The sequence below is a fragment of the Populus trichocarpa genome, chromosome 4 (assembly GCF_000002775.5).
Source record: "Populus trichocarpa isolate Nisqually-1 chromosome 4, P.trichocarpa_v4.1, whole genome shotgun sequence".
NCBI lineage: Eukaryota > Viridiplantae > Streptophyta > Magnoliopsida > Malpighiales > Salicaceae > Populus > Populus trichocarpa.
Genome location: NC_037288.2, coordinates 16,564,677 through 16,581,024, shown reverse-complemented (window position 1 = coordinate 16,581,024; position 16,348 = coordinate 16,564,677). Strand labels below are relative to the sequence as shown.

At 34.4% G+C, this 16,348-nt stretch overlaps 2 protein-coding genes across 2 annotated transcripts; one reads left to right on the top strand and one right to left on the bottom strand.

Moving 5' to 3' along the window:
- The first annotated feature begins 362 nt into the window (after positions 1-362).
- On the top strand, positions 363-1,960 carry LOC18097807 (probable carboxylesterase 1). Its single transcript, XM_006384369.3, has one exon. The coding sequence runs from the start codon at positions 504-506 to the stop codon at positions 1,446-1,448; it is 945 nt and encodes a 314-aa protein (XP_006384431.1). The 5' UTR covers positions 363-503; the 3' UTR covers positions 1,449-1,960.
- Positions 1,961-14,983: 13,023 nt separating this feature from the next.
- LOC18097806 (probable carboxylesterase 12) lies at positions 14,984-16,348 on the bottom strand. The gene has a single exon (XM_006384368.3). It carries the CDS (start codon positions 16,135-16,137, stop codon positions 15,229-15,231), a length of 909 nt encoding a protein of 302 aa, XP_006384430.1. The 5' UTR covers positions 16,138-16,348; the 3' UTR covers positions 14,984-15,228.

The following is a 16,348-nucleotide window of genomic DNA, read 5'->3' as shown; positions in this document are numbered from 1 at the left end:
CTTGTCGTTATGAGATTAAATATCTTGATCTACATCAATTTCTTAAATTTTCAAGTTTTATTTTTAGATTGATTTATTTATTTATTAGCACATATAATTGTTGATTTATTTAATTATATTTTTGTATAAACTTTTTTTATTTATAATTAAATTTTTTAAATTACATAAATGTATTAAAAAAATTTTTATATAATTTTTTATAAAAAATAAAAATACCTGGCCGCAGCAAAACATAAAACTAGTTTATAACGTTACGTGTGGCTCGAAGTTCTATCAGTAACTCACCATCCGAGTTAAAGCCTCCAAATTGAATATATTTCAGTAGCTGGCACACTGTTGACCACATATTTAGAGAGAGAGGGGTAAGCTGCTTCTAATCCAAGTTAGATGTTAAGTGATTTCTGGTTGTTGCCCATCTTCTTAGTTCATTCTTTTCTCTATAAATGACCATCGGGATTGCCTTAACGTAGGCAACGTTTTATTACTTGCATTATTTTATTGAAATGATGGAGATCGAGAAGTTCAACGACGGTGAGATAGCCTATGATTTCTCGCCCTTCTTTAAAGTATACAAAGATGGCTACATAGAGAGATGTCTGCCTATTATCAAAGTTCCACCTTCCCATGAACTACCCACTAGTCTTCAATCTAAAGATGTTCTTATCACAACCGAACCTCCTATATCTGCCCGTATTTTCATGCCCCAAATGACCAAACTTAATAGTAAACTCCCAGTTCTTATTTATATTCATGGAGGCGGGTTTGCACTAAGATCCCCCTTTGACCCGATTTACCAAAAATATGTTGCTTCTATTGTAACAGAGGCTAATGTCATTGCTGTCTCCATCGAGTACCGGTTAGCACCGGAGCACCCTATACCCACGGGCTACGAGGACTCATGGACATCCCTCCGATGGGTGGCATCCCATGCAAACGGGCATGGACCAGAACCATGGTTAAATATTCATGGAGATTTCAGCCGGGTTTTTCTGGCAGGTGATAGTGCTGGGGCAAACATAGCCTATAACTTGGCAGTTCGCATTAGATCAGTGCTACCAAAGATGAAGTTGGCCGGGATGATTCTGATGCATCCATTTTTTATGGGGTCAAAACTTGATAAAATGTGGTTCTATCTGTGTCCTAGAAATGGTGGGCTGAAGGATTCTAGATTCAAACCTGCTGCAGAGGATATGGCTACTACTGGGTGTGAGAGGGTATTGGTTTTTTTAGCTGGAAGGGATAAATTGAAAAATGCTGGCAGGTCTTATTACGAAGAGTTGAAGAAATGTGGGTGGGAAGGAAATGTCGAGATGGTGGAACACGATGGAGTAGGGCATGTGTTCCATTTGTTAAAGCCTCGTTGTGAGCAAGCTTTGGATATGATGAAACGGTTGGTTTCTTTTATTAACCAAGAACCTGTAATCATCAGTTGGACAAGCAAGATTTGAGGACTGATCACGTCAAGGGAAAAAGTAAGATTGATACCAGTCTATGTACTATGGGATAAGCTACTCTACTGTTCGGACTGTCTTAAAGTTATTACATCTGTGCAAGGATGATCTTGATAACTGTTTTGTACCTTGTCTTTCACTTTCTTCCATCACCACTTGCTATATTTGTATTTGGTCTCCTGGGATTGTTTCCAGCCTGCTGTTATAGACCTATCTGTACTCCATGTTTTGATCTATATGCTGCTGGTACGCCAAAATCAAGATGTTTCATCTGGTACTATATATTGTCTGCTGTTAGAGTCCTTTTTTGCTCGTTATGGAGTTCGGTAGATGTAGGTTTCTTGACTTCATTAGCTGGTTGGTGCTATAAATTTGGATACCTGTTGGTGTAGTGAAGTGGAATCTTTCTTCTGTCTTGTTTGTATGAATTTGTAGCTGTTATAGCTTTATCCGTTCTCTTTGTTATTTGTAAACTCCTCCTTTTCGTAGCTATTATTCTCTTCTACCTATTTCCTTATTATTTAGTGGTTAATAAATTTTATTGCATTCATTTTTTCTTACAAGAAAAAAGCCCTAGCAATGACGTCGTTAGCTTCATATGCTCAAATCAAAAGCTTTCATGAACCAAACTTGAACCTTGTCTTAAGAAAATAAAGAAAGAGACAGAAGAAAATCCCTCGAGCTTGATTTGGAACTCATGCTATGATCTCTGTTTTAATCCAAAGAAAGCTGCAAGAAACAAATTTCTCATAAATGTAACAACCCGAGTGTATACGGCCTTCCTAAAATTGAACGGAGAAGGATCGTTGAGGTTGATTAACTTCTGGTAACCGATCAATCCCTTGGTGACGACACAAAGGTTTTAGCAATACTGCGCAATATCCCTTGATTTTGAGAATTAGAAGGCTGTGTGATCTAGGCCGTGTTGCGGAAATGTATCATAATTGTAGGGAGATGGCCGATTCTCGTATATATAGTCTTCATATTTTTCAGGTTCTCCTGCTGGTTGTTTGAGCGTTGTTTTGGTGGACGTTTTAAGTGTTTCTCTTCGTCGTTTATATGTAGTAGTTAGTTCTTAGGTTTTAGTAGCAACCAGAGAGAATTAGGAACCATTCAAAAGTGATTTGCAAGGGAAAGACAAAAAAAAAAAATATAAAGATGCGCTCCAAATTAAATATCTCACATTTTCAGTGCTTGATGGGTTAAAATATTTGGTTAAGATAAAATGCATGTGGTAAACATGCCAAGCCAAAGATAGTCTGGATCTGGCAAATATATTAAATCCAAAAATTTTGAACTTGATAATTAACTAAGTTCAAGATAGCATGAGTCTGTTAAATATGTTAAACTTAAAAAACTTGGACTTGACAGTTAGTCAAACCCAAGATAGCACGAATCTGACAAACATGCTATATTTAAAGAGGATGCTAGATTTAAAGAGCTTGAACTTGGTAGTCAGCCAAGTCCAAGGTAGTGCGGGTGATCTGCCGAACATGCTAGACCCAAAGAACTTGGACTTTATAGTTAGCCAAGCTCGAGAAAACATGAGTTTGACAAATACGCTAGATCCAAAATATTTGAATTCAACCATTATCAAGTTTTAAGGTTACATGTATGATTCTAAATGACCCCTTAAAATAAAAGTAATAAATGTATGATAAACCGTCATACTTCTCCATCTAGAATAATCATTTGTATTAATATAATGATTTTTCTATACTCATAGGTGTATACAAGGTCTCTTAAGGGACTTACTATACTTACAGTCTCATTAATATATATATATATATAAGGAATATTTGTCTCTTATTAATATCGTCGTAAGTAGAGAACTTTCCAATCCTTTTCTTCTTTGAAAACAATAAGGTTTAGAGGGTATTTAGAGGGTATAAATACCCCCTGAACCATCTAGATAAGGGTTCATAACTTTTGATCTCGTAAGATAAACTCTTACAGATTTCAAAACATTAGCCCACTTAAAACTTAAGAACAAATATTTTTATTTCTCGAATTTAAGACTCTTTTAAGACATTTATTGCATTTCTCATATATACTGACTTTATCAGTGAAGGGTCTCTAAGTTCTCCAATTGAGATTGTTTTTATAGATACTCAAGTTTTTATAATAAGTTTGAAATTCTTAAAATTAAAGAGATAAAATCTAAATATTGGAATATATTAATTAACCACTATCCAAAATATTAAATAACATGTATTAAATTTTAGTCAAAGAACCCACCTTCGATCTTGGTTTTCGTTCAAAAATAAACTTTTTTTTAACAAAATGAGAAATAGAAATTCTAAAATAAGTGGGACAAAACATGCCATCTTCTAATCGATAGAAGAAAAGCGTAGTGCGTGGAAGAGTTGAGCTGATTTCTGGTGAACTGAGAATCAATGAAGCACTATAGAGAAATGGCTCGTGATATAAGAGATTGAATTTGATCTTCAACTCTTATAGTGAAAATGAATATAATTGTTGATGAATTCTTACAACTAACTATTTCCCACTTCATGCCAACTCAATCAAAAAGAACAACTGCAAGGTTATTTTATACGATACTCCCATAACAAATACATGCTCTTCATGACATTTTGAAGTCGGCACAACACGATTTGAAGTAGTTTTCCTCAATTCAATTTGACAAATAGCTAGGTTCGTAAGAAATATATAGTCAAGATTAATTACTCTACATTTGCAAAATTTAACCAGTCCAGCCCGACTGATTAAATTGTAAGATGGCCACCAATTAAAATTTTGAAAATGCTTAAAAAATAAAAAGATATTGGAAATGTTTTAGTAATTACCAAGTTAATATTTCTTAAATTAAATTTCATGAAAAATTAAGAAGGAATTATGATAAAACCTATTCGTTAATTAAATTTTTCAATGATGTTTAAGAAAAAAAAAACTTTTGATAAATTTTGAAAATGCTTGGTCAATAATGTTTTTTGAATATGTTTAAGAATTAAAAAAAAATTCAAAAAAAATATCTTAATTTGAAATTATTTAAGAAATAATTGTTTTAAATGTTTCAACAATTATTATTTTTAAAAATTTTATGATTTTCATGAATAATAAATGATTATGTTTCATTAGAAAAAGTAACCAGTACATATGTTAAATGATTTATTTGTTTATGTAGGATAGATGATATAAAAACAAAATAGAAACAGTAGCCCCCCGCACCAAAAATGTGAGATCTGACAGCCAGAAGCCATAGAACAGGAGGCGGAACGGAACACAAGATCAATACTTCCAATGGCCGCTAGACTACAACCGAGTTGAAAACCAACAAGGGGCCAAACACAAAACCAAGGAATTAGCCAAAACGGAAAGCCATGTCCTCAATTTTATCCTTGCCAGTTTAATTTGCACTGTCCCGAAGCTACGAAAACTACAAGTGTGTGTGTGTGGAAGAGAGGAACCCTAGAGATTGAGAGCGACGACCTAGTCTTGTGGAGGAAGTCTAAGACGCAAGAATTTGTGTTTGACAATTCTCGAACCGATTGTTTCTCTAATATGCTAACAAAATAGCACTACCTAACACCCTTTTGGCAATTAGGCCGGCAGACTAATCTATGACCACATCTATATATTACATAGAGATAAGGGTGGCCAGCCCATGTATCAATCGGTTTCACATTCCGTGACTTGTGTCAGATAATCAGGCTCGGAGGAACGAGGACCTCCAACAAATTCATGGTACATAGATGGAGTATAAAAGTTGATTATGACGCTTAATATATGATAATATTTCCATTAAACTTGCATACACGAACTGCTTAATTTTGAAGAAGTGCGTCAAGTATTAGAAAAAGATTGAAGTGCATTAAACTCCCAAAAACGAATGAATGAAAGAATGGAATGGAAAAGAAAAGAAAAAAAACAAAGTGTATGGTTTTCCATTTCTACATATTTTGTGTTATCAACGTTGGTTTTCCAGAATTCCGATCGAACCCTGTTATCGATCGATCAAAGAATTGGAGTGTCGTGACATGGCCACTCTCTAGCAGTGGTGTTCTAAAAGGACATGTAGGTGTTCGATTTATTACGTGTGTCTATGCTTGCATATGTACGCATTGCTCAACTACTATCGTTTTGACCTGTTATTCGCACTCGTCTGCAAAGAAGCAATAGCCACAAACCAAGGACATCCGTCTCGGCAGGGAGCGTTGTTTGCTAGTTAGTATCTGAGCCAACAAAATGTATACAAATGCTTCTGACAATTTGCTATGGCCAAAATCAAATGTATACCAACCACTACTAAGCATCTGGGCAATATTGTTCGTTTGACTATTTGGCCTTGAGTCGATCAAAGCCTGTGACCACATAATTTTATTGCTTTGTAATCTGGGAGGGTTCACATGGGGCCATGAGAAGAAGACGAGTGCAATATACTAACAAGTGGAGAGCCACATATATATAGTGGAGGATGCCAAGGATATTGTGAATCCAGCTCTGAATGTTTTATTTTATACCAGTCAGTTCACTCGCTTACATGATACATATGACGATAATACATATAACGAAGTCCAAGCATTTCATTTTATTTTTCCCCAGAAGAAGACAGGTTTTCTAGTGATATTCTCATTTCGTCCCTTTGCAGCTTCAGCTACAACCACAGAGTTCTTTTTCAAGTAGTGAAGTCGAGGAACATCTAGGTTGAGAGACGAGCGACGGCCCGTGTTAGCAATAAAATCTACGAGGCCACCACCCAGGTTACCACAATTCCAAATTAATTCAAAATCTACGAGGCCACCACCTAGGCTGCCACTCTGCCGTGTCCCGTTTCTAATAAGCCCCCTGACATTAGCAAGCCCAGAATCTCCTTAATTATTTGCCCCAGATTTTCCACCCCTGACACTCGCTTCTTAGCTGACCGACCTTCAATTCCAACAGTATCGCAAGTAGCAACACAAGTATCATACTTTCCCTCCTGCGAGGACATCCCCACAACAAGGGGAATTAATGCGTTGAGATGATACTTTTGGTGTATTAACTCTTTTTCTTCCAGCATATCAAATTTTAATTATGATTTTTAAATTTTTTATAAATTCTCAAATCTTTTCTAATCAAGTGCTATTATGTTAAATACATGTTAACATTACCGTTAAATACCGTTAATTGAGTGTACGTGCTTTTATATTTTTATATTAAGATTATGTTTAGTATTGTTGTAATAATTATTTTTTAAAGTATTTTTTATTTGAAAATATATTAAAATAATATTTTTTATTTTTTAACATTAACATATCAAAACAATAAAAAAACACAAAAATATTATTTTAGCAAAAAAATCATTTTTTTAATGAACAGTACTCAAAACGCAATGTCAAACACCTTCTAAGTGTCTATGACTTTAAAAACAATTTCAACAAGCACCAATAATCTTCAAATCCAATAAATATCAACTTCACAATCTTATAATATATTTGATCAACTTAAATAAAATTAAAAATTAAAATAATAAATATGTGTGTTATGACTTATGAGATGAGAGATCTTTATTGAGAAATCTAAATATATATAAAATAGATTTACTGTATAAAATCATTATTTTTTTAAAAATTATTATTATTATTATTCACTTTTACAGAAGTTTGTGTGGTTATGAGAAAGAGTAGGAGATTGAGTTTGTGTGGTAATCTGAGTTTTTCTTTATTTGTACAATTTTTCTTTTAAAATAATTTTTTCTTAATTTTTGATTTTATTTAACTTAGTTAAATATGGGCTACGTAAAAGATTTGTTAATTTTAAAATTAAAAATAATCAATTGATACCAAAAATAAAGATATATCCACTCAAATAAAAAAATTAAAAGCACATACACTATCAGCAAAAAATAATAATTATATATACATAGATGACACATCAGTATGTTGACGTGTTAATTTAATGGCCATATCAGTATATATCTGATATAATATAAGAAAACCACTTGATTAGAAATAAAATTAAAAATTGAATAGAAAAAAATGTAAAAATCACACATAACAAATTAACTATATTATACAATTGTAAGTCGCACGTCAGTTAGGTGTGATGACCCTTTCGTTCATCCAATTGCAGATCCAAACTTGGCTAGCCTGCAAGATGCTTCTAATTGTTGGCGGGAAGGATTTGTTGAGAAGTTAATTTACAGTTGGAAACTAACCACCATGAGAAGTTAGGAAGAGTCTTCGTTTAGAAGGTGTACGAGATTTCATTACCTAATCAATAACAGCTCGAATCCCAGCCATTCATCCAATGACAAATTAATCAGTGGAGTGCAAAACGGTGATCAATAGGTGGTTAATCAAAATTACGTTAATTAGGCTATCTTGACGTGACTAATACCAGCTGTAATAAGAACTTGTTCTTTTTCATTTTCCGTTGGTGGGTAGAAACGGTGTACTGGTCGGCAAGCCATGGCTGATTGGTGCCCGTCATTATTATAGCGTCTGTTAAAGCCATCCTGTTAATGAAACTTGTATTTCAATTCACACTTCCTTTTCTCAAGAGGTTTTTGAAGCTTTCAAGGAGGATTCCTGCTGAGATAGGCAAGCAGGGAGAACTAGACGAATCTTCTTCACCACGGCCGAGGAAGGGGTGGATCCAGAAAGGAATATTGAAAACAAAGAATTATAAGGAAAACGTGATCTGTATATATTTTCTTAATAAGTAAATAATAGTACAACATAATCTCGCGCATATATGTAAGGTCAGAGCTAGAAATTTTTCCGGTTCTGGGTTATTAAATAAATATATAAATTTTTTCAAGATCAATTATTAACTCATGTACGTGAATTTTTGAAGTTAACAGTAAAGTTTTAATTCAAATACACTACCCAAAATATTTAAAAATAAATTTGTAAGTACATAAAATTGAAGTGAAAGTAAAAATAAATTTACTATTGAAGTTACATTTTTCGATGTTTTGTGGAATATAATTTATCTATAATCGAATCTGAATCGATATTGTAACAACCTTTCAACCGGGATAAAATAACAATCTCATATCAACTGGAAAATAAAGTAATTAATTTTTTTTCCTCTCTCAATTCCTCCTTCCTTCACTTGATTCTTCCTTAGATTAGTGTTTTATAAGTTATACTTCGTAAGTTTACAAGGTTATTCTCTCACTTTTCTTATTTTTTTTCTTGAATTTTTTTTATGTTTTTCCCTTATTTTTTCTCTTTCTCTCTCGCCTTTTCTTTTCTTTTTCTTTCCTTTTCTATTATGCTTCTACCCAGTCAGCAACATATAAAAGGAAAGAAGAACTGATTTGTTTTATTTTTTAATGGCAAATAACCATTTTACCCTTAACGAGTCGTTTTGCTTTTATTTGACAGTCCTTTTTTTTGTTTGCACTACTAAACTCTGTTCATTCTAAAATTTTAACAAGATTTTATTCAATATATTTTAAGATCCCTCGTAAAATTTCAACTCAATCTGATGGTCAGATTAAAAATTACGTCCAATAACGTAAAACTGGTTAAATTGTGTTTTTTCATCAAATTTCTGAATTTCTTCAAAAATTTTGAAAAGTTTAACCCAAGTTAAAACATCATATTAGAAGACTCCACATAATTTTCAGAATTTTTTGATAACTCAATTAAGAATTATAATTTTGTTTGGCATAAAACTAGTAAAAAAATATTAATAAAATCTTGACTTGGACTATAGCCCACCCAAGCCTTTAACATCCCTCCGCCCTTGCGTGTGTGTGTGTGTTTATATATATATATATATATATATACATATATATATATATTCTCAACTAATCATTTATGAAATATTATTACAAATATAAGTTCAATTTTGAAATCATAATTAGTGCAGGTTCATCAATGTAGCAAAATATCCATCATAAACAAGAGTTAGCTGGAGCTTCGGTTCTAAAAAAGTGAGAAGGAGCTTGCTGGAGATGTAATAGTTACAAAGTTTGAATCTTTGTAACTGTAACTCTCTTTTCGAAATCTCTTCTTGGTCTTCAATGTCCGTTACCTAGCTGGAGATGTAACAGTTACAAAGTTTGAATCTTTGTAACTGTAACTCTTTTCTTGGTTTTTAATGTTTGTTATCTTCTTATGTTTAACATTCCCCTACAAACTAATGGGGATAGGAATCCCCATCAATGTGGACCGTAAAAACACAAACCTTGCTGTAATATGACCTTCGGTAAAGACATTTGCAATATGATCATGTGTTGAAATATATGTCGTACCAGGATATCTTTATTAAGAACTTTTTCACGGATGAAGTGATAATCCACCTCTATGTGCTTGGTTTTGGTATGAAAAACATGATTAAAGGCAAGAGATATCGCACCTGCATTATCACACCATAGTGTAGGAGGTGATGACAATGAAATGCTAAGATCTCGCAATAACATTCGAAACCAATATAGTTCAGCAGTGACAAGAGCCATAGATCGATAATCGACCTTAGTGTTGGATTTTGACACAACACTTTGTTTCTTTGCACTCTAAGATATGAGATTTTGGTCTAGAAACACAATATAACCACTTGTAGATTTTCTATCATCTGGATTCTTAGCCCAATCTGCATCACAGAAAGCATCTAATGTTGTTGTGGATTGAGTGTAGTGAATACCACAATCAATTATTCCTTTCAAGTAACGAAGAACCCTTTTGGTAGTAATCCAGTGTGGTTCTCGTGGAGCATGCATGAATTGACGCAATTGGTTCACTGCATAGTTGATGTCAGGTCTTGTTAAAATGCAATATTGAAGGGCACCAATAACTTGACGATATTCAGTTGGATAATTCAATAATTCTCCTTCATGAGCTGAGAGTTTGGGTCCTGAAGCTATTGGTGTAAATAAAGGTCTAGCTCCAATCATTTGTGTCTTGTCAAGTAGATCAGAGATGTACTTTGATTTTTTAAGATGAAGTCCCTCCATATTGAGAGAAGCTTGAATACCAAGGAAATAGGAAAGAGTTTCAATATGTCTGACTTGAAAGGTACTTTGTAACTGTTTGATGAAGTCTTCAATTTCTGAAATATTGGTTCCCGTGAGAATGATATCATCCACATATACTAGAATAAACAATTTAGATTTTGCTTATTGTAGTGTATATAAACTATGATCAACAAAAGATTCTTGAAATCCAATGTTAAGGAGATGGGTAGAAAATCTTTGAAACCAGGCCCATGGAGCTTGTTTAAGGCCATAAAGTGATTTGTGCAATCTGCAGACAAACTCTGGTCTTGATTTATCAATGAATCCTTGTGGCTGCTCCATATAGACTTCATCTAGAAAACCATGTAAGAATGCATTAGAAACATCTAGCTATTTGATAGGCCAGTTAAATGTTACTACAAGTGACATTACCATTCTGATGGTGGAAGGTTTGATTATTGGGGAGAATGTCTCAAAGTAATCGATTTCATATTGTTGATCGAAGCCTTTTGTCACTAGTCGTGCTTTGCACCTGTCAATCTGTCCATCAAGAGTTCTTTTAATTTTATACACCTATTTATTTATTACAACATGAAACTTTTCTAGTCTAGGACATAGAGACCAAGTCCTATTAAGCTATTAATGCATCAAACTCTCTTCCCATAGATGTCTGTAAAAGTTCATTTGTTACTGCTTTGCCATAAGAAGATGGTTTGTGTTCATAAAAAACACTGGAACGAGCTTTTAAAGGGTGTCGAGTTGAGTATAAAACTTTATAGTTAAGGAATTGTTTTGGTCTTGAGTGTCCAGTTTTTTACCGAGTGATAGTATTGGATGGAGGCTGAGGATACAGGTTGTCACTTTGTGTGGTAGGTTGTTCCCTAATAGATAACAAGTGTGCTACTAGCATGTCTTCATGAAGCGGATGAGTTTCTGAAGGGAGTTGATCATATGAAGTGTCAATAGGAGTAGGTAACTCACCTATATCAGTCTCTGTTTAAGAGGAGTTTGTAAGAGCTTTTGTGACAAGAGCATTAGTGAATAAAATGGAAGGAATAACTGTTTCAGTGAAGGAGTGGGAATTACCAATTTGAATAAAGTTGGAGCAAGTTGAGGTCTGGTCTTTATCCTTTACTGGAAACACTCCTTCATCAAACATCACATGTCTAAAGATATAAACCTTGTTACTTTCTAGGTTTGATACTCCTTTGATTGTGTGAGTATCCTAGAAAGACACATTGTTTACTTTTATATGCCAACTTATAGGGTTGATATGGTCTTAAGAGAGGATAGCATGAACAACCAAACACACGTAGTTCAGAGTAATTCGGGGTGTGACCATGCAGAACTGTATATGGGTTACAATTTTGTAACACTTTGATAGGTAATCTATTGATCAAATAAACTACTGTTAGAAAAGCATCTACCCAATAGGCTGGCTTTAGAGATGACTGTGCTAATAAAATTAATCCCAGTTCTTGAACATGTCTATGTTTTCTTTTAGCTATTCCATTTTGATGAGAGGTATATAGACAAGTTAACCTGTGATAGATTCCATATTTACTGAAGAAGTCTCTAAATTAATGAGATAAAAATTTTCTCCCATTATCACTCTGAAATTGTTTAATAGAACATGAGAATAAGTTTTCAGCATGACTTTAAACTTAAGAAAAATAGCAAAGACCTCAGATTTATTATGTAAAGGATAGATCCAAGAGTATCTTGAGAAAATCATCAACAAAAAAAAACATAATAACGACAACCGCTTATAAAAGGAATAGGGGATGTCCAAACATCAGAATGTACTAAGGATAATGGACTTTTTGATTGATGAGTGGAGTTTGGAAATGGTAATTTTTTGCTTTTACCAAGAGGGAATGTAGAACAAAAGCTAGTGTTATTGTTTGTTTTATTGTCTTTTGATGACAAACTAATATGGTTTGACCTTGCAAGAGATTGCAGGACAACTTGTGAAGGATGACCGAGCCTGGAATGCCATTGCTCAGCTGTAGTTCTTTCTCCAATTTTGGCTGCTAATCCTTGAATTCTATGAGGAAGACTAAAACCACCAGTAATTGGATAAAAACCATTGTCAACTTGTCCATGGAGTAGTGTTTGATCTGTTTGGTTCTCTTTCACAGTAAAATCATGGCTAGTTAGTATAAAATAACAATTGTTATCAAGATAAAATTTATTTATGGATAAAATATTTGACGATGCATGAGGATAATGTAAGATGTTTGCAGATGAAAATTGGTTTTGTTTATTTATAGAGAAGTACAAGCAGTGCTTTTAATTACTAAACCTGCACCATTACCCACTATTACAATTTCTCCTTGGTGGTAGGGCAGTTTCTGAGTGAGATGCTGATCATCTGAGGTAATATGAACATTGGCCCCACTATTTGCATGCCATACTTGGTGGTCATACTGTGTATTTGATTCAGCCACCATTGCTGCAAGTTCAGTTGGGGGATGATGTCCTTGATATACATAGTCAAACCTGTGATAGCAATCAATTACAATATGTCCTGTGTGATCACAAATTTGACATACTGGACGTATGGTAGTTTGGTTTGAATTATGTCTTGCCACAATAGGTTGTCCTAACAAAGCGTTAGGACAGGACTGTCATTGTTGTGGACCTCCTGATCGATTAAAAGGAATACAAGGTTTCTTCTTGGCTGTGAATGAAGACTTTTTATTGGCAGGAAATGCAAAAGTAGTGTTAGACACTATTGTTGATCGTTTAGTCTCTAGTAAAGATTCATAACTGAGTAGTTCAGCACTGAAATCTTCAAAGGTAAATTCATTATCTTTGGAAACAAAATTGAAGGAAGTAATGAATGAATTATATTCTTGATTAAGTCCTTCAAGTATGAAGGAAATTAAATCTTCATCACCAATTAGTTTTCCTATAGCTGCTAATTGATCTGTAATGGATTTGGCATCCTCCAAGTATGTAGAACAATTCTTAGATCCTTGTGTGATAGTTTGCAGCTGTCTTCTCATATGTGCAATGTAAGATCTAGATTGATTGAAGAACTTGATCTTGGGTGAATTTCAGACTTGTTTGGATGTATTCTGGCCATAAAATGAGGCAACAAGATTTGAATTTATTGAAGACATAATAAGTCCAAGTAATGCGTGGTCTTTCTTATACCAGACAATATATGCAGCATTGGTAGTACCATCTACATTTGTCTTCTCAAGGACAGGTTTAGATCCTTCCATAAACCCTAAAAGATCATTGCTCTTAAGGAAGGGTAGAAACTAAGATTGTCATCCTAAATAATTTGTTCCATCGAGCTTAAAAGAAGTAGGAGCTACTGTTGGATTGAGATGTAAAAGGTTACTAGTATTGCTAGAAAAAGACATCTTTTGCGGAAGCTTAAATCAAAGTAGCGTGAGCTAAAGTGCTCTGATGCTAAGAAAGGAATGAAAACAAACAATTATAAGGAAAAATGTGATTTGTATATATTTTCTTAATGAGTAAATAATAGTACAATAGAAGCGCACGCATATATATATATATATATATATATATATATATATATATATATATAGTCCAAGTAATGCGTGGTCTTTCTTATACCAGACAGTATATGCAGCAGGGGTAGTACCATCTACATTTGTCTTCTTAGGGACAAGTTCAGATCCTTCCACAAACCCTAAAAGATCATTGCTCTTAAGGAAGGGCAGAAACTGAGATTACCATCCTAAATAATTTATTCCATTGAGCTTAAAAGAAGTAGGAGCTACTGTTGGATTGAGATGTAAACAGTTACTGGTATTGCTAGAAAAAGACATCTTTTGCGGAAGCTTAAATCAAAGTAGCGTGAGCTAAAGTGCTCTGATACTAAAAAAAAAATGAAACAAACAAATATAAGGGAAAACGTGATTCGTATATATTTTCTTAATGAGTAAATAATAGTACAACAGAAGCACGTGTATATATATATATATATATATATTGTCAACTAATCATTTATGAAATATTATTACAAATATTATTTCAATTTTAATTTTGAAATCATGATTAGTACATATTCATCATAAACAAGAGTTAGCTGGAGCTTCGGTTAGAAGAAAGTGAGAAGAAGCTATAGCTGGGGATGTAACAGTTACAAAGTTTGAATCTTTGTAATTGTAACTCTCTTTTCGCTCTTCTTGGTCTTCTATGTCCGTTAGCTAGCTGGAGATATAATCAATCTTTGTAACTGCTTAACAGATCCGAGCTTTGGTATGGAAATATCAATGGAAAAAAGTATCTGGGAAGGATTTGCTGCTTTGTTAGTTAGACAGAGAGCCCCCAAAACACCATTTTTGAGTTCTCGGCTCCCGGACTTAAAGAATGAATAACTGGCTCAAAGCGTCATGGATCTTTTTTATATAAAAAAAAAAACAAGGAAAAGGAAAGCACTTGCCGGAAGGGTTGCCATTTTATTTTTGAGATCTCTACCTCGAAGTCAAGGATTCAAAATCACCATCTGTCGCTCAAGCTTGACCCCCTAGCTTGTATAGTGACAAATTGAATTTTTTTTTAATGGTCATGTTGAGGTTTTTTAATCCGTTGACTGCCGAAGCGAACCAACTGATTTCCATTTCATGTTATTGTTGACATCTTATTCGAAGATTTCATTTAAATTAAAAATGGAATAAAACTCACGATACAATAAAAACAGTACAGCCACCGAGAAATAGACAAGTACCAACCCTAGCTAGATCATCGTATTAAGCTTATTCAAAGGTTTAGGAATTAGGATTGGAAGAGGATTATTCACCCTTGTTTAGTCATAAAACAACGAGGCCTCTCAATAATTATAAAAGACAAAAAGGAAAAATGAAAGGACTAAATCACCAGGGAATTCTAGTCTTGTTTGAGAAAGGAAACAAACTTATGCAGTAATTCAACAGCCTTCTCAGAATTGAGATCAAGCAAATAGAAGCAGTGATCTTCATCTTCATTCTCAACAATTTCAACGCTTCCCTTCCATCCACTCTTCTTCAACTTCTCGTAATAGTTCCTTCCTACAGCAATTAAGCTGTCTTTCTCAGCCACAAAGATCAACACCCTCTCACAGCCAAGCCTAGCAAGATCTTCTAATCCTGGATTCAGCCTGGGATCATCCAACCCACTATTACTTGGGCACATGTATAACCACATCTTGTCATCCTCGGTACCACCAAAAAATGGATGCACCATGATCATTCCAACTACCTTCACTCCGGGTAACCCAATTGACCCGACCCGGAATGCTAGAGTATGTGATATGTTAGCCCCACCACTGTCTCCCCCCAGAAAAACTTTACCAAAATCAGCATGATTGTTCAGCCACGGCTCAGCTCCACTCCCATCAGCATGTGAAGCCACCCACTGGAGCGCTTCCCACGAGTCCTCATAGCATGCTGGTATCGGTCTGGTAGGGAAGAGACCATACTCAACAGAGACAACAATAACGTTAGCGTCAGCTGCTACTTTGTTGCATAAAACGTGGTAGGGAATAGCAGAGGGTGAAAACATTACAAAGCCACCACCATGCACGAAAAGTAAGAGAGGGAGTTTTTGGTCAGGGGATTTGAGTTTCGGCAAGAAAATACGGACATACACTTGGGGTTCAGTTAAGATCATCACATCTTTGGACTGAACCCCAGTAATCAGGTCAGTGGATGGTGGGACTTTGGGGCATTCCGGCCAGACTAATTGGACACGGCTGTCTTTGTACACCTTGAAGAACCGAAACTCAAGGACGACTTCATTATCAGCCGGTGGCGCCATTGCTGAAAGAAAGAAGCTTGACTTATTGAAGAAAATGATTAAGAAGCAAGGTGGAGAAGTATGGACATGTAGCTAGTTCTTTCAAGATATAAATTCAATGTTCTCCTTTCATCGAGGTTTAATATGGAATAATACCGTGCCTATCAATACTTTAAAGGAGCTCATATGTCAATGTTTATGTACCTAATAATTAATGATTAAGCGGTTGGCC